Source organism: Pezoporus flaviventris, unplaced genomic scaffold (assembly GCF_033815535.1).
Source record: "Pezoporus flaviventris isolate CSIRO_AGI_PZ_B2104156 unplaced genomic scaffold, CSIRO_AGI_Pfla_v1 ptg000096l, whole genome shotgun sequence".
Taxonomy (NCBI): domain Eukaryota; kingdom Metazoa; phylum Chordata; class Aves; order Psittaciformes; family Psittacidae; genus Pezoporus; species Pezoporus flaviventris.
Window position 1 is genome coordinate 4518165 of NW_026892644.1, and position 24007 is coordinate 4542171.

Below are 24007 nucleotides of genomic sequence, written 5' to 3' on the forward strand. Positions count from 1 at the left end.
TGTAATGCTTCTAAACTGAATGAGTTTGTTTTGCTTATTACTAGAAATAAGGAAACAAATAGCAAATAACTAGGTATGCTCAAACTTCACACCTCATCATGTGTGATATATACTTGACAAAAAGTACTTCATGGATTTTATTAGTGTTTTACTGAGTTTTGACTAAAAATATCAAAACTACTTCTGTACTCGAGGTATTCCCTTGATCTGGTGGGAGATGGACTTTTAATTAATACAAACAGCTCCAGAGAGTTTGCAAGTATTCTATATTCACTGTACTAGCCACATTTAGCTCAAACATCACCGCTACTGTACCAACTATTACAAGAATTTTCTTACCCTATACATTTTAGTTGTAGACGTCACTTGTTTCATGTCAGGGCCTTCATTATCTTCATTAACTGTTTGACCTGGAGTCTGTTTCACATTTTTCCGTAGTCTTTTCGACTTGCATTGTATTTCTGTTAGTAGACCTATAACACATAATACAGCAGATGATAGCAATTTGATTTGTAAATGCCACAGGCACTGAATAGGTACATAAACATGCCTATGGATGCCCCTTACACTAACAATTTACCTGTGCAGATAATCTCCTGAACCTGTCATTATCTTTTGGTGTGAGACACTAAATACACAATAATGACCAGTCCATTTAAGCAGAAGACCATTTTCAGAACAAAGTGGTTGGTTCTGGTTACCCAGCATCCACACAGTGTGTGTGTCAGGGGTCTCGTTTTGGACCAGCTCTAATCTGATTTTACAGGTAGAAAACCCATTAGCCTTGGGAGTACACTGGAGTGTGTCTTTGCTTTAGTTTCATTCAAAAGAAAAGCCCTTCATGTACTCCAAGACTTGAACCAAAAGAGCAATAAATGAGAACATCTGGAAGAATGTCAGCAGAAGTGTGCTCCTCGTCTGATTCAAAACAGTAATCAAGGTGTAGCTGTTCTTACAGAAAGGACACTGGATGTTTTCAGTAATCTTTAAGCAATATTATGGCTGTGGAGCAGAATCTTTGCACAGAAAGCCCACTCAGAAGAGAGGACTCGAGGGCTTTAGCCATTACAGTGTCACTGTACAGATAAACCAACAGCTTAAAATGTAGGCTCATAAGTAACTCAGGATGGAAAAGTACCTTTAAAATGTATTTACTTAAAATGTTACCCAGTTGCTCTAGTTATTTTGCATTTCATTGTATTAGAGGACTGAATAAAGCCCTGGGTTTACTATAGATTTTCCTTGGCCCAAGGAAAGTTTTGCATTTGTGTTTGGCAGGGGTTTTGTTTTGTTTGGCTTTGTTTTGCTTTTTGTTCTAGACTACATTTCAGTACCTTGAACCAGGGAGCATCCTTGTGTGGATATCATAAAACCTAGTAATTTGCTTGTGCTAACAAAAGACAGGGGACAATAGGTACCCTGCACAACCTGCGGAAGACAGCCAGAAAGAACAAATGAAAAAGTAAACAGCTAAGTATTCATCTAAAAATAGACCTATCAGCACAGGTCTTTTTTTCTTTCTTTTAAGCTTCTTTCAAGTGTCCTTCCCATTCTTCACATTTGAAAATGCAGAGTAGGAATAGAAGCTCATTCAGTGAGTATGTGATGGTGGAGGAAGATACCATGAAAACAGTGATTTTTTTTTGGTGAATGTTTTTAATTTCCTGTTTAAGCACTATATAAAATAACCTACCTGAACCGCTGAGAGAAGAGGAAATTTACATGATTAAAATAAGACCTGCAAATAATACCTTGAAAGGGGGAATAGGAATGATGGAGATAATAACTGGTATCGAGCCATGTAATTTGTGCTGCCGCACAGCGTCATAGATTTCTTTTTCTAAATTATTCAGTGCATCTTTTGGCAGTGTTAATGGCCTTGTACTGTTTCCCACCAGCTTATGATCTGGTCTACTACCTTCCTAGGGAAAATCTGGTTCATATTTGCCTTAAGCAGTAAGACAGATTTTCCTCATGTTTTCTGTTACTGAGTATTACTTTGGCATCTTTTTCTGGCTCCGTTTAAATTAGCTGGAATACTTGTGTGAGAGACAGGACTTTAGTTTTTACCTCAGAGATAGCTAGGTTTCAATGGGTATTAAATGGGTATTACCTTCCAGGAAGAGTGGCAGAACCTAGGAAGACATTTCACCCAAGAAACTTGCAGTTTATATCCAAATGACAGGAAATGGCTGAAATTGATGGTTAGTAATTTTGATCTTTCTGTAGTTTGTATATAAAAGGTGAGAGTAGGATTGTTGAGTAGCCATGCCATAAATATTTATAAGACTTTACCTCCTTGTTCAGAGAGAAAAAAGAATCCACAGAGCTTGCAATTACAATCCTACAAAATGAGTAAGTGAAACAAAGTTCAAGGTAACCTTTTATTTCCTACTCTTTTCCAAATAAATGCTCCATACTACAAGAAGCTTCGTGTTTTACTGTCCCGGATAGCCTTGAACTAAAAGTGACTTTACAGCACACTCCTCCTTAAAAGCCATTAAATAGTACTTTACTAAACATCCTCATTGCAGTGCGTTAGAGCACACTTATGGTTAAGTCATGAGCGACACAGGATACCCAGTGTTTCCATTGCAGAGGGAGAGTCAGATGGCAGTGCCACTCACTGGCTTTTATTTCACATATGCCAGTTTGTGAAAGTGATAGGCCAGTTTAAAAGTTTCATGCGTGCCCAATCAGTATTGTTTACTCTGACCTATATTTTTCAGTGGTGGGTTGGTTTTTTTTGTCTAGTGAGTCACTCAGTCTATTTTGAGCCCTCCAAATTCTGGAACAATGGATCTGGGATCAGCACCACAGGGGAGTTATTTTCCTCTGATACTTAGGGACATATTGAGTGCTGTCACAACAGTGGTGGTGTCTGCTCATATATTTACATATTGTACAAGAATATATCATGTCTCAAGATCTTTGTAGCCTGTTCAATTTGCAGAATGAAAGATTAATTACATTATGCTGCCAATGCATTCCAAATATTGATGGAGCTTATTGTTTCTCACAAAACCAACAGTTAATATAGCATCTTCTGATCAGATTGAGGGATAGAAGTATATTAAAAATTCCAAGTAGATTAATTTCCTGTATGAACCTAAATTGGTTTCACACATACACGTGTGCTAATGTGTTTAAAGTTGCACTCCAATATTCCTGATGTTCTAAGTGTGAAGCTCAATGAAGTTTATAAGCTGCTAGTCTCAATAAAATATTCACTAATATGAAACATTATTAAAGTCCCTCAGCTTCATTTCTGGAGACAGTTCTACCTATGCGCCTATATGCAACCCAGGAAAATCTGTAGTGCCATGAACAGAGCTAATGAGACTATAAAAAAGGGCTAGCCCTTAGCAGGCTTTGCCTGATTGCTGGGTGGGGTCTGGAAACATACACTTACCCAGTCCAGAGAATCTTCCTACTAGCAGCACTCCTCCTCTTTTCTTGAATATGACATTGTTTGAATGCTAAAATTTGGACTTGGCTAGCAAGAACTTTACAGGGAAAGCACCAAAAAGAGCAGCACAGGGAAGCACCAGGATTTTCGTTCTCTGGCTTCTACAGCACTGTAAACTTCAAGCTCCTGGGGAGTCTCCCATAGACCACTTCCCCTGCCTGTTTTTTGTTCTTACTCAAGCAGATTAATGGCTGTTATCTAGCCCTTCCTTCACCATTTGCTCAGCTCTTACACCCTTGTGTCCCTGTCCATCAACTAAATCCCATTGTTTATAAGTGCGTATGTCTTTTTCAGGAGGATTTGATGCACATGGCATCATCTTTAATGTGCCTTCCCCCTGCCAGATGACATATTGTATAGCTTTGTTATTAAAACCAGCTTAATTAAACAAATAGGCACACTCTGGCTATGTGATGCAAATACCTGTATACATACATTCAGCCAACATGCCCATTTGCTTGCATTTCCTTAGACGGCACTCCTGGCATTTTCTCCTCATGTACATGTCCATCTCACAGTTGCCTCCATTTTTACACTTGTATACTGCATTTTTTGTGATGCTTCTTCTGAAGAACCCTGTATAAGACAGCAGCAACAAAGATAAAACACTGAAAGAAGCAAAAGTGATCAAATTGAAAAGCACTTCCATTTCCACTGAGTTTTCTGAATGGCACGCATTGTGCTGTACCATGATTTTTTTTCAGTGCCTGGATGACTATATTCTTTATATTTGTATTGACATCGTTATCAAAGTAATATGATTTAATAAATCAACATAATACATCACAGGCCCAAACATTAGCCATTAGCCCAAAGTAAGGTTCTGGAACTGTGAATGTGAAAAAATTCCAACCCAAATCTAAAACCTGCCAGGAGCAGGGTGAGCACCATCACTGGAGCTGTAGGGTGATGCCACACAAACAGCAAGTGAAAAATTACAAGTCTCTTGAGGTACAGGATGCACAGAGTTGAGTAACTCTTCACTATTCATTCCCTCAGCTCCTGGGAGCAGCAGAATGGGAGCTGCAGAAGCTCCACATACTGGTCTGCTTACCCACCCCCAGGTTTAATAAGGAAGCTGCAGCATATCTGCCTATTGTACGTGTGGCCTCCTCCCCTGTTTACAAGATGCTGCAGCCTCATTCACTAAATACTGTCCACTTGATGAGTTAAGCAGTCACCTAATTTCAGCTGCACAGGCAGCTCTACTGGCATCGTCACTGGATTCACTCCAAACTTGCACAGAGGTAACTGCAAAAAGCAACTGATACTAGAAATTCAGAGGACCTTTCCTCAGCCTGTCCAAATTTCTTATTTGCTATTGCCTAGCACACCTCTGAGAGTGGCAGTGTGGGCAAAATATGGAGTGCTAAAGGTATTAAACGCAATTGAATAAAAGAGTCATCATAAACAGAGTCTTTGCTGACAATGACTTGAATGTTTAGTATGGGTCACTGTGCCTTTTTACATTATCCTTCATATGGCAGAGACAATTTAGCATCACGTACAGAGGGAATCAGTTCTCCTCCCTGTCTGAGAGCAAGTTTCTGAAATAGACTCCTGAGAGCTTCAGCTGGCACATCACTGATTTAAAGTGCACTTCAAACTAGAGCTCTGCCTGAATTTGCATTAACCAGAGCTATTCACAAAGCTTTTGCTTTCTTATAGCCACTGGCTGTAACAATACCACCATCATTTTCCAGCCTGGCACTTTGAGGCACTACGAGAGGCACCAGACAAGACCCAGTCTCCCATACTCAAACCACAGGGCAAATTCAGATTTAAATATGAATTTTTGTCCACTGCAGGATTTGTCTGTTTTCAGAATGCGTTCAGCTAAAATACTGTCCTGCTGAATCTACCAAGATAACAGATGACATCATGATTTTGCCATTGTCAGATGAAACTTTCCCAACTTTGTCTTATGATTTTATAGTTGTATAATCTCATCCAAGTACCAATGTGTAGCTACCAGTAAAACCATGCAACTACCTAGTCACAAAAAGCCTGTCATTTCTCTAAATCTACTCTAATTCCTGCTTGAAATCTTTTCTATGCTCTCAGTTTTATTGGCTGCTTTTCAGATAAATACAGTTGACAGGCATCAGTCTCTTTTGAAATGCAGATTGCTTAGAACCTCCAGCAGCCCCAGGCATTATTTTTATTCATCATTCACGTGTTGTTTAATACATTTACTGGTCAGCGAAGATAGAAAAAGGCCTGGATTTAAGCTGTAGGCTTTCAGTGTCAGTTAAAGGTAAATGCATCAACTTTACATCATTTCTGAATTCTATTTATTAAATTTAAATCCTGTAATTTAATGCACATTAATTAATAGTAAATGTTGAAACGCTCTGTATGAATATTTATAACTTCTAAGTCTGATTGGTGACTTTATCACTCACCCTCCCCAGAAGGTGTGCATTTGCTTTTACATGGAGGAGCAAAGAAAAAGGCTTTAGTAAATGAATTTTCTAAAGTATGCAACAAGGTGAAAGAAGTATGCAAAAATATGGATGCGAAAGCTAGGAATCAACAGATTTAAGCAGTCAAATATTTTTTCTTGGAAACAATTTTTCTGAAAAAGTGAAATCAAGTGAAATGAAAAGTGAAATAGTTCTTTTTTGGCAAAAAGTGGTTTTAACTCTACTCTTGCTCCGATTTTATCGTAAAATGGCTCTTGAAGCATTGTGTTCCTGAACAGACTTCTTCATAATTAATTTTGAAATTAGCTTTTTGGTATGAATGGAATTTCTATATATATTATTCCTTAATAATTCAAAATGAAATTAAACTGCCTAAAAATATTTTATGTGTAATCTTTTATACCAGGAGTTTTACAGAAATTCAGAGGTAAATTATAGATGGCATCTGTTAGACTAATGAAGGCGTAGCCCCCAAACCTGAAAGTTTTTCTGGCACAGTCTTTTATATGACCTTGCCAGATTACAAAAAGCTCATGTTGGCTGGAAATGTTGAATTTGCTTTGTTCTCTTGGCTGCTCTTGAGTATGATTAATTATGGCTACAGCTGCTCTGATGTTACTGATTATTATTGTTAATCAAGGCAACATTTTCTAAAGTGATATATTGGAGGTGAGAGAAGTCTCAAGAAGAATTTTCTTTTTTTATATAGTACCATGGGCAAATGAGAGAAAATGTTCTGTTTAATCTGCCTTTGCATAATATGTAAAATACTAATGAAATAGTTCATACTTACTTTTTGATGGATGGTAATGTATTAAAAGATAAGTGTATACTCCTGCCCGTATCTTTACATTAATATTCTCACGAGGGATGGGAAATAATATCTAATTTTGTTCCTTCTGCCCAAGAAAGACAAAAAGAATGGAGGGTGTTGCTGAATGCATTACCCAAGAAAGAAATGAAAAAAAAACCCAACATATTCATCACAGAGGGTTCAATCACATAAAAAATATGTGCAAAGCCTCCCCCTTTGAATAAGAGTGTCCTTGGCATCAGGGGAGCAGGGGTGCTGCAAGGTGAGCCCTAGTCCTGCAGAAAGGGATCTGCATATTACTCTGTATACATATTGAGCATTAATTAACAGTCTTGTTGCCAAAAAGAAGGGCTAATCTCATACTTGGATGTGAGATGTGAGGTAGGTCTTCTACTGCACTGATAAGAGCACAACTGAAGTATCCAAGCCCACTTCTGGCCCCTGTGCTTTGAGAACAATGTATGTAAAAACCACCACAGATACACAAGATCAGGGATCTAGAAAACATAGTATCCCCTTCACCTTGTTGAACAGAATTACTATCCTCAGCACATCTTTTTCCTGAATCAGCTGGTGTTTTAATCACCTCCAAAGTTTATTGTAGAAACAGAATGCATTACCTTTAAATAATTCAACTTTTACTATGTTTGATCAAGGGTACTATTCTTTGTAATTGATGTTGCAGTCATGAAACAGAGTGAAAACATAAAATAGATTGTCCCAATAAAGCAGTAAAATTGTGGTTACATAGAGTAATTCAAACTGAATCAGCAGAGAGATGAACACATATTTCCTTTCACTATGGGTTTTAGTCTGGGTATTTACAAGGTAGTTTTAACCTCTCTCCTAGAAACATTCTTTACAAATTCCATAGTTTGCAATTATAAGTCTTTGAAAAATTGCTGACATTTAATCATTAAATTAATAAAGGGTAACTAACAAATGTACAATTTCTTGGATTCTTCACATGAAAATTGAGTTTAATCTGGTTTATAATGACAGCCTTCATATGAGTTAATTCATATTTTTGAATTTGGACTATTCAAACAGACAGCAGAAAGAAACAAATCTCATTTGTTGGAATAATTGAGATAAACTATATGACCCTTGATTGTGTTCATGTTTAGAGTGGTTGACTAGTTTGATCTGTTGTGCCCTCAGAAATGAATTTGTAATAGATAAACCCCCCAAATTAGTTCAAAGTCCACTCTCAGTCACAGGGAGTTCCACATAAAATATTTCAGTGCTTCACTAATTTCCATGCTTTACCCCTAGAACAGAAATGATAATGAAATATTTATTCACAGAATAGAATGACAAACTAGGGCATTTTCATTCTATGAGGTACCTCATCCCTAGGTGTAATAGTTATTCCATTAGCATAACCTTTTGTCTCTCGCTGCTAAAACAGCTGGCAATCCTGTTTCCAATAATGGCAATGATTTCCTATATCCCATTTATCCTGACACCAACTTATAAAAAATGTTCTTCTGAGAAGCAAGATATTTATCCTACACATAGCATCTGCTTCCTGAAGAAGCTCTCTTACTAGGAGTAAGGGCTGTCTCTAGTAGAAAGTCTAGAATTAGAAATCTTCATTTCATAAACCTGAAGATACCCACTATATCTTTTGGGAGCTGGGGAATAAAGATTCTCTGGGAACAGCTTAGAGGTGGGAGCTGATAGCTTCCACTTCCTTTCACTTTCCTTTTCACTTCCTATCTGCACACTACAGGAGGCATTTGGGCTGAGTTTGCAGCTGATTTGAAGGGCAGCCTCACGATAAACTCCCAGAGGGCTCCATGGGTTTGATTCCTTCCACAGGCAGAGATCAGCATAAACAGCCTCCAAGGCAGCAGAGCCAGGCTGCCAGGCTCCCACATGGAAGCTGTTCAATTTAACAAGAGCTAATGGTGACTCAAGAGCTGTAGGTTGGCCAAGTGTGCTCTATAATCACAAGGACAACGGTGGATGATGGTGCCAACCTGTCTTGGGGAAAATACAGAATAGTCTACACCAGATCCAAACATAAATGTCTAAAATGCTTAATGACTCTGATAAAATTAAAAAGAAAAAGAGAAGCCCAGAAACTACTGTGCTTATTAGCTGAATTGCATTCTGTAACTGATTTCATCCTACCTTTGCATCCTTCACAAGTAAGAGCATTGTAGTGGTACCCAGAGGCTTTGTCACCGCAGACCACACAGAGCTCTTCTCCTTTCACTCTTCCTGTGGAGTGACCCAGCCTAGGCTTTTTGGCTGCAGGGATATCCATTATCTCTGTCTCCCTCGTGAAAAAGGTCTCTGAGGGTATTCTCCTGAGCTCATACATCCCAGGAGAATACCATTCCTCATGCTGTGGAGGGTAGAACCCTAAGTTGGAGTAATAAGGCGGCGATGAGATCTGAGGCTGAACTTGGGGAAATGGCACACTGTTGTATTGCGTGTAAGGTGGCACATCTGCCTCTTGCACTGGAGAACTCATTGGCTCTGAAAGGACACCTGCAAAATAACAGCGCAAAAACAATTTCTATTACAACCATGAAACTGCAGGTATCAGAGAAATTTCAACTTCCAGACATCCATCTCAGAAACAAGGCACGATAATAAAGGTTGCATTATCTGAGCTTAGATTTCCTGTGGTCCTGGTCCTACGCAAATGCATTGCAAAATATTTTTTAAGTAGCTTAGCCATCCCCAGGCACTCCTTTATTACTGGTAGAAATGTACGGTGCTGGGAGTTACATTAAAAGAAAATCTTGAGAGATACCACGCAGCTAATCATACAAATGTTCACTTCACAAGAAAAAGCAATCCACACCACAGAGAAGCTAGAAACCCAAATTAGGTCTTGCAGCAGAATGAAAGAAATCCAAACAAAAGCCAAAACTTTATGGTAGCAGTGGAAGTTAGGTCAAGACGCAAACATCATATAAGTTTTATTTAATTCTGAATGAATACACCACGACAGAGAAAAGATGGACTAAAGAAAGACAACAAGAGTTAGGCTTAATTGGAAGACTAACATAAAAGAAACCTTCAAGAAGAGCCTGAAAGTGAAAAGTGAAGGACCAGGGAAGGTATTCCTAATACAAATGGTGAAATACCACCACCTCACCATCCAGCCTCCAGTGGCCACCCAGCCAGCCTCTGCAGCCTGGTCCTTAGCCCCTAAAGGCCTGTGCCACTCAGTGAAGGTGTGTGTTTTTCATATGAAGCACCTCTATAAGCCAGCACTATTCACCACTGAGACGACAACAAACCTGGCAATGGTACAAGATACAGCAACCTTTCCTGTTGGGATTGACACAGTACCTTAACTTTGCCTACTAAATATCAGGTTTAAAAATACAAATAAGTGTTGGGTTGTTTTTTTTTTTCTGTATTACAAGTACAACCACATCTAGCAGGCCCTGGATGGTGTAATTATAGTTAAGCCTATGCAAAATAGCTGAAAAGAGTTATTTAAAAGTTATTTGCAAACTACTTCATATTTTCTGTTGGAAAAAGCCACATTCTTCTGTTTCATGAAAACACTGACACAATTCCTTCATTAGTTCCAAGAAGAGAATAGAAGAAAAACAGTACATATTTCCAGGAAGATGCTGACTCCCACTTATATTGGAGTCAACAGCAGTATTTACAAGGAAATCATAGACTAATGTTCAGGGGTGACCATTAACAGTGCTTCAGAAGCACTCCAAAAACATTTTTGCTGACATAAAATGGGTTCCCTGGCAAGTCTCCTTCCCTTTTGAGGAATCAGAAACAATGAAGAAATGCTAACAGTTAAGAGGGAACATCTATCTGTAATGACAATAATAAATAGAAACTATAGTGGGGAACTCTTCACTCTCTTTTATCTCATTAAATTAGCGGTAGAAGGGAACCTTTTCATTTCACCTACTTTTTCCACTTTCAAGGTCTTATGCTTTTGCTCTGCAGCCTTCTCCCTTCCTACTTCACTGTGCTGCAGTGAATCTGGGGATTCCATGGAAGAGCCTGGAGGGGAAGTTGCAGCTTCCTGCATCAAATAAAAACAGTAATCGATGCCTGACAGCTGCAGCAATAGCAAAACATGTAAAGGGTGAGGACAGCAATGATTTGATGCTGACCATTATTGATCGGTATAGGTTTAATAATCAGATGGTCTTCTTCAGTTGTATTTACTGTTTCTTGAGACTTCTGCTGGTTAAGACTGGTTAAGGTACTTCAGGTGCAGGAACTGGAGCTAACTGTGAAATACATAATCATTATTATACAAATTATTCAGTCTCTTTTTAAAGGAATCTGTTTACCATGGAGACTTAAGTAGCCATTTTGCTAGTTAGTAATTACTTAGTTGGTTGAGTTTGCTAAAGAAAAGTGGGACAATCCCAAAATGAAAGGAAGGAAACTGTTTTTAACTTCATGCCATCCACAGGAAATTCAACAAAAGCTCTATACAAGTTTCTGAACTGCTTGGGCCTCTGAAAGAGCAAGAAGAGAAGGCAACGACTCCTTCCACAGCAAAAAAAATAATCTCAGGGTTTGTTAAAAAACTCAGGACTGCTAAAGAGCTGCAGCACATCCTGGGTGTTGATTTAATCTACTGTGGATCCATTGGGGCTACTGATATTTTAGAAAAATCTTGTCAATCATTAATCATCTATCTGTTTCTGGAGGAAAGAAAACATCTGAGTCTTAATGCATGAAATTAAATATGGGGAAAGAAAAAACAACCAACCTTCTTTTTCCTTCTGTGTCAGGCACATAGTTAAATAATTCAGCTGAATTAAGTCCATGCTTGGAGCAGTGGAAAGGAAAAGGAGCAGGCAGGGTCAAGAGAAACTGAAAACATGGTCTTGTGTTATGTAAGACAGGTTTACAGGTAAAAATGTGGGAAGTGCTCAGATGCTAGGGCTTGGTAGGTATCTGTATTTCATCCTTAGAAATCAGTTAACTTGGGCTGACTCAGTGAAGCACATTGCTCTACCCAGAGCAGATAAAACACAGTTTTAAATTTATTTTTGTAATTTCTTTTTCCACAAAATTGTCAATGAGTCTAGAATTAAACATTGGTCTGCTCCAAAGCATTAGTGACCTAAATTACTAAAACAAATTGTTTAAAACTGAGGATCTGTTCCATAAAGTTGATTTTAAAACTAAACTCTTCCAGGTGTTTTAGTTGCAATGTCCTTTCGCTGTGAAATATTATCTTAAAAAAATGAAACATATGATGAGGTGGAAAGAGAAACTAAATGTTCTGAAATTGCTGGGACAAAGTCTTTCTATGACTTGATCCAAAAAGTGTGGTCTGAGCTCTGCTACTCAGCCCTCTGCATTCACAAGGCTTCCAACTAAAGCTGAAGGTGTTCTGCTTTCAGGGGCACAGTGTGCATATTTCTGCCCTGCATGACAGTTAAAAACCACATTGATTTGTGAAATTATGCTTTGCAAAGTACATGTGAGTCTAGACCAAATAGTTTCTTATCTCAAAAGAAAACTAATCTTATCTTGCCAACCGGAATGTACATATGCTTTTACCCAGATGTGTAGTAGAAGTCTGAGATGGGCTGGTTTCACAGCACTGTAATGCATGAGCCAGCTCAATGAAATCAAAGGAGTTGCAGCAGTATAAGGAATGAAAGTGAAATCAGAAATAAGCTGGAATACAAAATATTTTTATGTTTGTGTGCTCTTAACTCTTTTGAAACATCTGGGTTTCTTTTTCTTTTTTTTTTGAAGTGTACTTTTTTATTTTTAATGAAAGACAACTTAAGCATGCCCAGGTGTGATGCTACTTACACCTGTAGCTCTTTAAGATTGTTTTGTAAATAAATATTTTTCAATGAAAAACATTTTACAGAAATCTGGAAAGCTTCCTAATATCAAAGTGAAACCTTCATGTGGATATGGTCATCATTTTCAAATATTTTGCCCACAATAGCACTTGCAACTGAAACTCAGAGTTTTGCTTTTGTTCCTTTAAATTCTACACAGAATATTTTATGTAAGACTTGAAAAAGTATTTGACACAGGCTTAACCACTTGTGGAGATTAAAGCTAATTTTCTTTGTAAGAACTAAAGAAAGCATTTTCAGTTTGTGAAATTATACTGAGGTTAAGTGCAGATTGAAGGTGCTTTTATTCACACTATTACAGCAATTGCAATGAAATCACATATTAATGTAAAATATATTGTTCCACTAATATAAAGAAAATTGAAAAGAAAAAATAATCTAATCAAGTTTAAAATATAAACCTCTGGCTCCCTGTAGGTTATTAATAAAGGAACCCAAAGAAATAAACACAAGATTCAGGATTAAGTAATTTGGAAAGTATAGCATAACCATTTATGAAATCCTGGTTTAATTCCAATCAAATTATTCACAGGTCTTTAAAGATCACTTGGTTTAGACAAACTTATAGCATCTCATTTCAATGAATAATGCAAGAATAGATGGCAGACCTGCCCAAGAGAGAACACAACAATATCCTACCTTAAGCTGTCTTCAGTCTGACCATTTCTTGAAGAAAAATACTCTCCTTAAGGCACCCACTCCTCCTTTCCCTCTTTTTTTCTCCCCCACCCCAAAAACTACATATAAATAGAACTTCTTAAGTCCAGTTTGTCTGTATTCTGTTGACTCCTTTACGGTGAGAACTTTCTTTAAGATTAGCGAAGGAGTGACACAGGCCAGAGGTTATATAGTTTACTGATTAACTTCATTACAGAGAAACTTGTTTAGATATGCCTGAAACAATACATATGTCTGCTCCCAGTGTGGATTTAACTGGATAAAATTTGATTGATTCCCATTCAAGAGGATGCCTCCAAGTAGCCCAGCCATTATAATTTTGTACCTATTGTGGTTTATTTACAACAAAATCTTTATCAGCAAATACTTAGTAATGCCATGTGATTCTGTGCAATAGATTAACTACTTCAATATCACAAGAAGCATGTTTTAGCTGACTGGATTAGCAGTTGTGTTTAAGCACAGAAATGTATTCTCAGAAAAAGACCAAAGTTCTCAGGCTATACTAGACACATCTGTATAACAAGATAAAAGAGTGCCAGAGGTTTGTCCTTGCCCCAAGGCCAAATGTCACAGATCGATTCTCATCTGTGTAGATTAGAGGTAATTCTTAACTCTAGAATGGGCAAGATACATCTGCACTATGTAATCTTTGTTGCTGACCTCTTTAAGGCCCATGTACCCTCCCTGTAGCTCTCAGATGTTACTAATATACGGCATTGCAATTCAAAGCATCGGTAACATTGTAAGGGCTGTGTTGGATGCCACCACAGCACTGCTGGGACAGCATGAAGTCAGAAGATACAAATCCTGCTGAGATAGGGTTAAAGAGCAGTGTAGGTTAAAAGGACCCAAACCTACTGTATTCTTGTCCATGTCATCTTTTTGGGAACAGTCCCTGAGTAAGCCTATATCTTAAAGACACCTACCAAAACAGAGCCCCAGAGCAATATAAGAATTGAATAGTGCCAAGATGGACAATAAAGTTGTTGTGCCTTTCAGTCTTCAGTTTCTTTCATTTAGCACTGTGAATGAGCCCACTAAGACTCAGCATCAGGTTTGTGACCAGATGTCTAACAGTCACTCCTGGAAAAAAAATAGGCAGAGAACCAAGCCTCAGACCACAAGATTCCCTTCATTTCATGAAACAGTTTCCTTTCCAGGCTAAGATCCTCAAATGCATTTTGGTTTTGCCTTCCTCAGTGGTGCAGCCATCACCCTCAGAGCCCCATTCATCTGCATTCCCTCTTGCAGAAACATAGAACAATTTGGGTTAGAAGGAACCTTAAATATCATCTGATTCAACCCCCATTGCTATGGGCAGGGGTACCTTCTACTAGAGGAAATTGCTCAAAGCCCCATCCAACCTGACCTTCTTGTTATTTTTTTTTCTTTAGACTGCTGCTCTGTTTGGTTTGGCTGTCTTCATAATTATTATACGTACAGCGTTTTCTATTTTAATTTGTGTTGGTTTGTTTCATTTTGATCTGGGGGCTTGTTACAGGCCTAATTATCTTCTCTGCAGGGATGAAGCCAGATGTTGCATCATCTGCCAGATAGTGCTAATGATAAGTAGTTATTTAATATATCTTATGATCTTGAAGCTGTTTAATCAGTTTGGACACTTGATCTTACTACCTTTCTGAAAGAAGAGACTTTGAAGCTCATTTTAGGCACTGTTCTATGCCTAAAACAATTTTCAATGGCATTTTATTATTCTTACATTGTCAAATACGTAAGGCAAGTTTAGATGTAGCACTTTGTTTTCCCTTCTGTTACGTGTCATTTTTTTGTTTATTCTTCCTTGTCACTTTCAACACAGCTGTCACCCAAAAACCTTCTTTCACAGCTAGGGACTTGTACAATGAAGGTAGTATTTCTTGTCTTGTTATATTCTGGTGTCACTTAAGAAGAAAACATTGTCAGGCCGCGAAAAATACTTAAAATAGGTCTTTATTCAAATTAAACATATAACAGTAGTGACCTATCTTTTCAGACTCTCAGAAATAATTCCATGTTTGAGAGCTGAAGTTTCGTGCTTAATATTGTGCATATTAATAATCCCTCTACAAGCTTCTTTCACAGAAAAGAGAATGGGGCTATTACTTTAAAGGACTGCTACTTACTTATATAAATGACAGACAGATGCCATATATACTTCAGATAGCACACAAATATATAAGCTTACCCTCCACATTTGAAATATGAACAAGACATTTTGGTGTCTGAAGCTTAATTCAGTCCCTTATAAAAAAGGGCAAGTGATAACCATTAGAAGAAATAAGATAATGGACATAGAGGTATTTAACATGTGCTGGCCCCAATATGAAAAATTTGCAAAGGCAATTGAAAGATATAATCAAATATCTTTTTGCAAGTCTTGCTATCCCAGCTGAATTGCCAAGCCTTAGAGCAAAGTTTGTCAGCATCAACACCGTGCTCTGCTAATGCACCTCAGCATCTTCTGGGTCACAGCTTGTGGCCAGCCAATTTGGAGCAAAGCGGAGGAGCTCACATCAGTCTACGTCTATCATGGTAGAAGTATCCACAGGATAAACTAAATTAATGCCTCTACAGTGAGCTACAAAGCTTCCAAAGATTTTGAAGGAGACCAGGATTTCAATTCTAAATTGTATGGGTTCAAAAATGCAGATTGGTAGGTGTATAACTTCCTCTTAGCTCAGGATATGAAACTGGATCAGTCTTCACATAGCTACCCTCATTCAGCTCAGTGAGGCTTGTAAAATAAAAGCAGGGTTTAACTGAGGAAGAGAAGTATCTTAACAGGACAGATCTTATGCACCTCCAGGATTTCTTGTCATCAAATCTCACTTTCCCTCACTGAGAAAACAAGAGATGCAAGGAAGAAAAGGTTGATCTTCCATGCAGATGCTATAAAAGATGTATCATTTCATGTATCCAGTTCTGGCCACCTCATAAAAAAGAAGTTTTCTGTAAAGAGATCTAGGATGTTTCTAAATCACCTGAGTAGGGAAGTAGGAAAATAGAAGCTGCTTTCCAGAAAGACAGGGTGGAAGGGAAAGACCCTCACTTCTGCTAGGATTAAGATTCTTCTTCATTTGCATTTTAAGCCCTTTTTGAAGGTTCACAAAATTACAGAAGGGAAAAACTACAGTAAAAACACACCAACTCCAAAGACATGAAGAGGTACCTTTACCTTAGATTTATACTGCTAAAATAGCAACATACAATTTGCAACTACTGAAAGATAGAAAACCTTTTTTTTTCCTCTAAGGTCTGAAACCTGACGCAAATAGAAATCTCAAGGGTGAATACACAGAAGAACCCTGGAATTACCATGGTGATGAGGCTTACAGCACAAGAAACTTACAATTGACATTTCTTCTGAGAGATCTGGACCTGATGCTAATGTTTGGAGATGCACTCAGATTTGTTTTTGAAGTTCTAGGAACACTCTCCCTGTAGGCTGAATGAAGCATAATGAAAAGATATCTCCAAGGTTTTTTGCAGAATATGAGTATGCATCTTTGAAAAAAGAAGACTGTTTTGTATAAAGGCTGATGTTTGTAAGCCAGCAATTTCTCACTTGTATTGCATCAGAGCTGTAATATGTGCAAAGTCCTGGGAGAAATGTATATTCTAAGGGTCATGTAAAAGAAAAGCTTTCTTCCTGTTTCCTTGGGTTCAAAGTCTCTACCTGCCAAAACTGAATGTCAAAAGATGCAAGTAGTGTACAAAACTGAGGCAAAACCATTTCCTACAAGCATTCTGAAGAAATAGTCATAATTTCACAATGAGTAACTTCCTCTGTGTAATCAGTTGCATATTATTTCTGATGTTTTCCTGCTATAAAAGCAAATGACACCAAATTTGTAAAGAGTTTGCTTCTGAGACTTGAGTGACATCCTGCAAAACAGGACCCAGTGACTATACAAAACAGAAGTCAGCTTAAGTGAAACACAGCGGAGTTCTAAGTCTCTTTCATAGTGGGTCCCCTGGTTCAACCCCTTAATGCATTATTTCTGTTACAGAAATGTCAATTTGAATTAAATCTCTATGTGCTAAACTCTGAACACCTATAATGGGAGACACAATCCCTTTTCTGAAGGCCTCACAGTTTCTGAGTAAGATTTCAGCGTGAAGGGGAAGTATTTTACATTTACATGTTTCCTTGAATTTTGAAGCTACTTGATCATTACTCTTCAAAAAATAAGATAATTAATGAAAAAGTAGACATTAGGGGAAAAACCTCCTTGACAAAAATCTAGAAGAGTTCAGTTATGCAGCAATTTCAAGGGCATGATTGGATATAAATTTTGGCACCCTAGATTTAATAATCATTTTCTTCTTATATATAATGGCCTGAGGTTGGATTTAACAGCAAGGAAACATTTTAGCTATTTACATGTTTTTTTGACAACTGCAAAAACATTTCTCCCACCAAAACCATTTAGGGGAAAAAAAAAAACAAACCAACAAACCAATAACACAGTAATGCAATGGGGTTTGCTTATCATTAGTGATAGTGTTTCAGTTCAGCTATATGGGGCTAGGACACTAGAAGTGGTCTGATTTGGTTGCTCCCAACTTCTAAGAGCTCTGCAGCAAGAGTGGCAGTGCGTGTCAGAGACCCTCCATACCCAAGCCACTATTTTTGTTTCAAAACAATGAAACTGAAATGTTTTCTATTTTTCCAGCACTCAGAAAGACAGAATTCTGATCTTATTTTGACTGGGAACTCCCAAAGTATTGCAGTTTTCAGGGGGATGTCTGTATTGTGTGTGAGGCCCTGAAGGTATCATGTTTCTCAATGAAGGTCCCCCTCTGTTGCCAAAAGAAAGGCTAGAAAATTATTTGGGGTTTTTTTCCTTAGAAGTACATATATTCCCCATACTTATAAAATATTGATCAAGAATTTTTCATTCATTAACAAATCCATGCTTAGCCTTGAAAAATTCAATGAAACTGGAGCAAGGACAATTTTCCAGCCTTCATTATAAGTTTTCTTGTGCATTGAAGTTAATAGAATAAGTTCTTAATAGTCTCAATCAGACAATGGTTTTAATTTAGGTTAAATTTGCAGAATATGGCTATGCATATACATTGCAGTATAATTTTATTACAAGTTAACTGAAAATATATCTGTTCAGCTTGATGTAAATGAATAACACGAAGATAGCATCCAGCCTACATACAAAGGTCTGTCCTTGCTGAATGGTTTCGGGTATTGGAATAGCATTGCAAAACCAACCTACAAGGTCTATTATAAGCAGTGACAACAGCAGTAGTGTGCAGGATTGTGTTAACACCACAGACCCTTTGTTATTCCTTCCATAAGTATTGAAGATTCAAGAAGGTTGGCACATGTCAACCACACATACTTGACTTGAGGTTTCAGTGCGTTTTCTTCTAGGTTTCTGAGTAGCGGATAGCTTGTTATTTTAACCAATTCAGTGACTTACCAAACAAATGAGGACCTTCAGCAATAGCAAATCCATCAGCAGTGGCTAGCTGGTGATGTCCTATTAAATTCATTTCAGATCCCATTTATCCTTCAGGATGATTATACTAATTAAGAAATAGGTTGAAAGGAGACCCTGAAAGATATAAAGAAAAAAGAATATTTAAAACGAGATAAATAATTTTCATGTACCTATTGTATGGCAGTGTTAAGGAGGTTGTTTCAATATTTGCTGGAATAAACATTGGCTTTAACCCTTAAATAAAATGCCGTGTCTACTTTGCTTGTTTTCTTGCTGTGGTATATTTTATTTTCCATCCTTCTGCTGTTCATTCAAAACTGACAGTTTATGCTCAACCTTATCCAAATATTCGGACTGAAGCACTAGCCTGACCTGCTAAGGGCATAGTCCCCCTTTCAGAAAATACCAGTTGTTTGCACTATATTTTGAATGCCCTTTCTGAAAAAGTGTAAGCTTATGGTTAGGTCAGAAGAATCATGCCAAGAAACTTGAGTTTAATTTCCAGAGACTGGCTCTTTATCTTTCCTTCTGTAATTACTGTTTGAACAAGATAAATAGTGGCAAGAAAAGAAAGCAAAGCCTTGGTCTAATAACCACCCAATCCCACTCACTCCTTTTATGGTCTCAAGCAACCGTGTAACTCTTGAGGAGGATGGGAGATGCTTGTGTCCTCATTAGTGTAGTTCCCTAGCCCATCAGATGGAGCAGCTTCCATTGCCTGAGGCTGACATTGGCACTGTACCCAGGTCGTCTTCTTCCCACTTGGCTGTTAAATAAGAGGCAAAAGACCTGCTAATGTTATATCTACAGCATCACTCCATCCAAGACGAAGGTGTGCATGGGGCTCCCTTGCCCACACCTGACTCATGTAGGTGGGATAGGGTAACTCAAGACTGCATTGAGGCAGGACCATCAGCAACAGGAGAACATACAGGTCCAGAAAGGAAACAGCTCAAGGGTTTATGCAGACACCAAGAGGATTCTGTACAAAGTTGAGAGTTAATCTGGTTTGATTTGTTTAAGTCTTGATTATTTATTCACTTTTATTCCCAGTGGGACTGGTTCTGGGACTGTGTTTGCACTCACTGAAGGTGTTTGAGAGTCTGCTTCCCATTGAGGTCTCAGCATGTTTCTCAAGCAGAAATGAAGTCATCTGACAAAAACGTGAATGCAGCAGGAGGCCCCAGTGCTGAGCAGACTGGGAAGCATCTTGTAAGAGTAGCAAGCGCACTGTGTAATTATATTCAGACTTGTCTGTAAGGATTAAGTTAATTTCTTAACATAAACAAAGGACCTCTAATTAGACAGATGCATTTTAAATGTCTGCCCACAGATAATTTAAACAGTTTACTCAGAAATGTCAAAAGCTACTTGTATCACAGACCAGATAGGGTTCTTGCGGTAAATAACATGTAAACACAGTTGCAAATCTAGCAGAGAAACATAGTTTTGCAAGAGCAAAAGTCTCCATATATCTTGGGGTGTGGGTTGGCAACCAGCCCAGCCACCCCAGTAGGCCCACATCTACTCTCCAAGCTCTTCAATAGCTTTCTTACAGCCCATGGGATTTCCTTGCAGGATTAACTCTCCCTGCAGCCAGAATTGAAGTTTATGTTCCATCATTACTAGCATTTCTCATGTTTCCTCCTCAGGCCCTGTATGAGAAGCTAACGCTGCCAACAGCTAACATGTCAGCTTTGGGACTGTGAATTTCTGTAGGTTCATACAAAGCCTAGAACTTATTTTCCTAGGGAATATTGTTATAACAAAATGCTTTAAAGGTTGTCCCAAGATGACATCCATTTTAAAGTATTTTGTTAGACTGTCAATATACAGTCAGACTTTCAATGCATAGCTTCTTAGTTTGTAGGATATATCCTACATCTGTCAAGCCTGTGGTGCAAATAAAGGAGAAAACAAGAAACTGTATTTTTAAATGCTAATAAAGTGTGGGTGTTTTTACAGCCTTTGAAATGTCTATAAATGTCTTTCTTGTTTCTTTGAGGCTATTCCATATTATAGCATGTCATTAGATAATGTCACTCTTTAACCTCAAGATAGACATCTTAGAATCTTTGTACTTTACAAGCACACAGAAGAAACCCCTGGTGCTATTAATACTGCCTTGTTTACAGTGAAAAACCAGAGTACGTATTTATCATAACCTCCCAGTATGATAGGACATCACACATTCTGTGACTCTACCCCTCCTGCAACATTAATTTTGATCTTGATGGAGTCAAACATTCAGGATTATTTTACAGTTCCCACCTTTTTTAATACTTCATTTTCTTTAATATATTCAGCTGATGTAGACCATTTATAGGATTTCATGGAAGAAATGAATTCTATCTTCTGGGGATTTCTGCAAAGCACAAAACATGATCACCATTAAAAAGGCTAGAAATATATTTTCTATTACATGTAGCTTTTCTACTGTAAACATACCTGGACATCAAACTCTTCATTAAGTTCAAATTGACATTTTGCTTTGATTTGTCTCCGAATCCAGCCTGCTGTGAGCCATCTATCCTACATTAGGTTTATTCAATTAATTTATCCAATTAATTTTACCAGTATTTAAAAGCAGCAGCTACTGATTTCCAGCTTTCAGACCTACACCAGGTACACAATATAGAGCATTTAAGCACCACTTATTCCACACACTGTTCAGTCCTGGGAAATAGGTCACCATGAGTCATTGTCACAAGGCATCATAGACCCAGGGGTAGACTCTACTTTCAAAGATTCAGTTCCACAACACACATCCCATCATCAGCACCTTCTCAGCCTAATCCTCCCAGTTAAACAACTGTGGTCCCAGCTGGCTGCAACTCCCATGAAGCAGAAGCATTGCTCTGGCCAGTGGGATAGTCACACCCAGCAGACATACACAGGCACCCAAATTGGTAGCAACATGGCCAGGTAACGAAGGGTGCCATGTGCAGCACCTGTGCACAGAACCTCTTGGAAGAAGTATTCCTTACAAAGTTACAGGGTCCGAGGCATTTTTTTTTGGCTGGTAACATGAAATTATGTAATCTTGCTTGCAGACTAAGTTAACCTACATGAGCTGGGACCAGTAACCCCACTCTCAATTCAGGTATCTTTACCCACCAATATCACATGATAGTGGAATGCTTCTTGATATTCACACACCTTTGGTATGACTAAACATTCATAGGTATTTCTACCTCATGCTTGCTTCCTTATATGAAGTGTACCTTTTATTTACTGCTATCAATATGAATCTAGACTACCTTACACAACTTGGCTGATACTCCATCCCGAGGTGTAACAAAAAGATGTATCAGATAGGTAAAAAACTGAAATAAAGGCAATAGGTGCACAAGAAATCAATATCGTTCTCCAAAATAAGATCCCCTCTTGAGAAATTAAAAGGCATGGGATAAGTTACATAGCTTTTTTCCCCAAAACAATTATTTAGTTAATTTGTTAATAAACTTATTTTCTCCACCACATTTTGAGAATATTTTCACAGGCTGAAAATATTCAGCAAAATAAAATAGAGATTAACATGTATTGCTGGAGATTTTTTCACCAGTTTTGTAGTAAGAGCTCTGACTTACATACTTTATTATTAAATGTGTCCTTTAACATACTTCAGTCAATCAATGCATGCATTCTATGTTTAACTAAGAAAATTGAGAGGTACAGTATATATGCGGCTTGTACTTTCATCATATGTACATGCATGCATGCATATTTATTCAGCTTTCTTACGGGATATATGTCCATGGGAGAATACAAATATACATGTGTACACAATGCATATGGGTGTACGTTTCAGATTTTTTGTGGACTTCTATCAGTGGACTACCTCTGACCCAGTTATGGTTAATAGTGAAGCTTCCCCTGTCTTCTGTCTGAGCACAGCCAAACCTCTAAATCGTATAATTAAAGTTAAAATTAACTGAAATACAAAATCATTGTAGCCCCAGAATTTCAGATAAAATAAAAATGTTTGATCATCAGAAAAGCTCCATGATATTTTAATTGCATTTACATTCAGAAGAATAACCAAATCTATTTTAATTACTCAGTGAAGGAAGATGTATCAAAACACTGGTAAAATTATTCACAAATATTAAGGCGGTACATTTCCCTCCTTCTGCCCCATAATATCATCCTATTCTTTACACATCTCACTGCCAATTGCTCAAAGAGAAATTTCAGTAACATCATCAATCTATCTATGGCCTGATCCAAACACTATTAACATCAATGGCAAGATTTCCATCTAGTTCACAGGCTTTTGATCTGGCCTCAGAGCCTTTTTATAGAATATTTAATGCAGTGCCTCACTTATCTGAGAGACTTTTTTATTTGCTCGTTTGTTTGTTTTAAAGTATATCAAAGCGACATGAAAGCATTAGGAAGATTTGTGCTCCTTGTTTCTAGCCATTTGCTGCCAGATCAGTCTGGCATGCACGGCACCACGGGCAGCTACACAGCAGCTGATGCAAAATACAAGCAACAAAACGAGCAAGTTTGAGAACCAGAGGCAGGACTGGTGCTGTGTTTGTTTAAAATTTACTGGTTTAGATTTTCTATGACATTTAAAGTCAGAGCACAAAGAGACAGGAAAAAATACAGGATATTTTTACAGCTCAATTCTGAAATGCAAATAAATATCTTTAAGTCAGTCAAAGTAAAACTGAAAATTCTACCAGAAGTCTCAATGGCAATTCTCTCATTAATCGTATTTACAACAGCTTCTGTTCCTAAAAGTACAAAAAAAAAGTAACAAACCAGTACAATTTTAAAGCTGATGCACATAATTAACTAGATCATGCTATTGCAGCAAAGACTCAGTATCAAAGTTACACTTTCTTTACCAGCGATACACAGAAACCAGCTTCCTAAAATTCCAGCACTGTCAGTATTTTTCATGACTTCAAGATTTTTTCCCAAGGGGAATTCCTACTGTTGCACTAGTTTTGTAGATTAAATGGTTTCTTATATTATTCTTCCTCAATAAAATATTAGCATTAAAAATGTTTTGAGTTTTTTTTCTTGTAAAACATTCGTTAACATTCACTAATAGTTCAGGTCAGAAAATTGCTTTTATGCTACCCAACAGCAAGAGCTATCAGTTTAAGGAATTATTACTTACTGTTCTTTTCTGGTAGACTGTGGATAGCAGGATGTAAGACAGCTCTGCACTCAGTTCAGTATCCTAATGATTCTCACAGAGGAAATTTTTGTTTTGGTTTGTTTTTCTTTCTTTTTTAGGTTTAGCAGAAGCCTGTAGTGATAACACAATGAATCAAAGCTTGGGCTCTTTGGCT

At 37.7% G+C, this 24007-nt stretch overlaps 1 protein-coding gene across 4 annotated transcripts in view; it reads right to left on the reverse strand.

Moving 5' to 3' along the window:
* NR1H4 (nuclear receptor subfamily 1 group H member 4) overlaps window positions 1–24007 on the reverse strand; it is a 38380-nt gene extending 14373 nt beyond the window's left edge. Inside the window, exons 1-6 of one of the 4 annotated variants that reach the window (XM_061476335.1) lie at window positions 23833–24007; window positions 20967–21060; window positions 18675–18809; window positions 8849–9211; window positions 3893–4045; window positions 340–473 (exon numbers count right to left, since the gene is read on the reverse strand). In XM_061476335.1, the coding sequence (XP_061332319.1) occupies window positions 340–473; window positions 3893–4045; window positions 8849–9211; window positions 18675–18759 (735 nt within the window). In that variant the 5' untranslated portion in view covers window positions 18760–18809; window positions 20967–21060; window positions 23833–24007. Of the gene's footprint in view, window positions 1–339; window positions 474–3892; window positions 4046–8848; window positions 9212–13191; window positions 13376–18674; window positions 18810–20966; window positions 21061–23832 lie in introns of those variants that run through there. The other 3 variants (XM_061476337.1, XM_061476336.1, XM_061476338.1) reach the window with 3 other exon arrangements.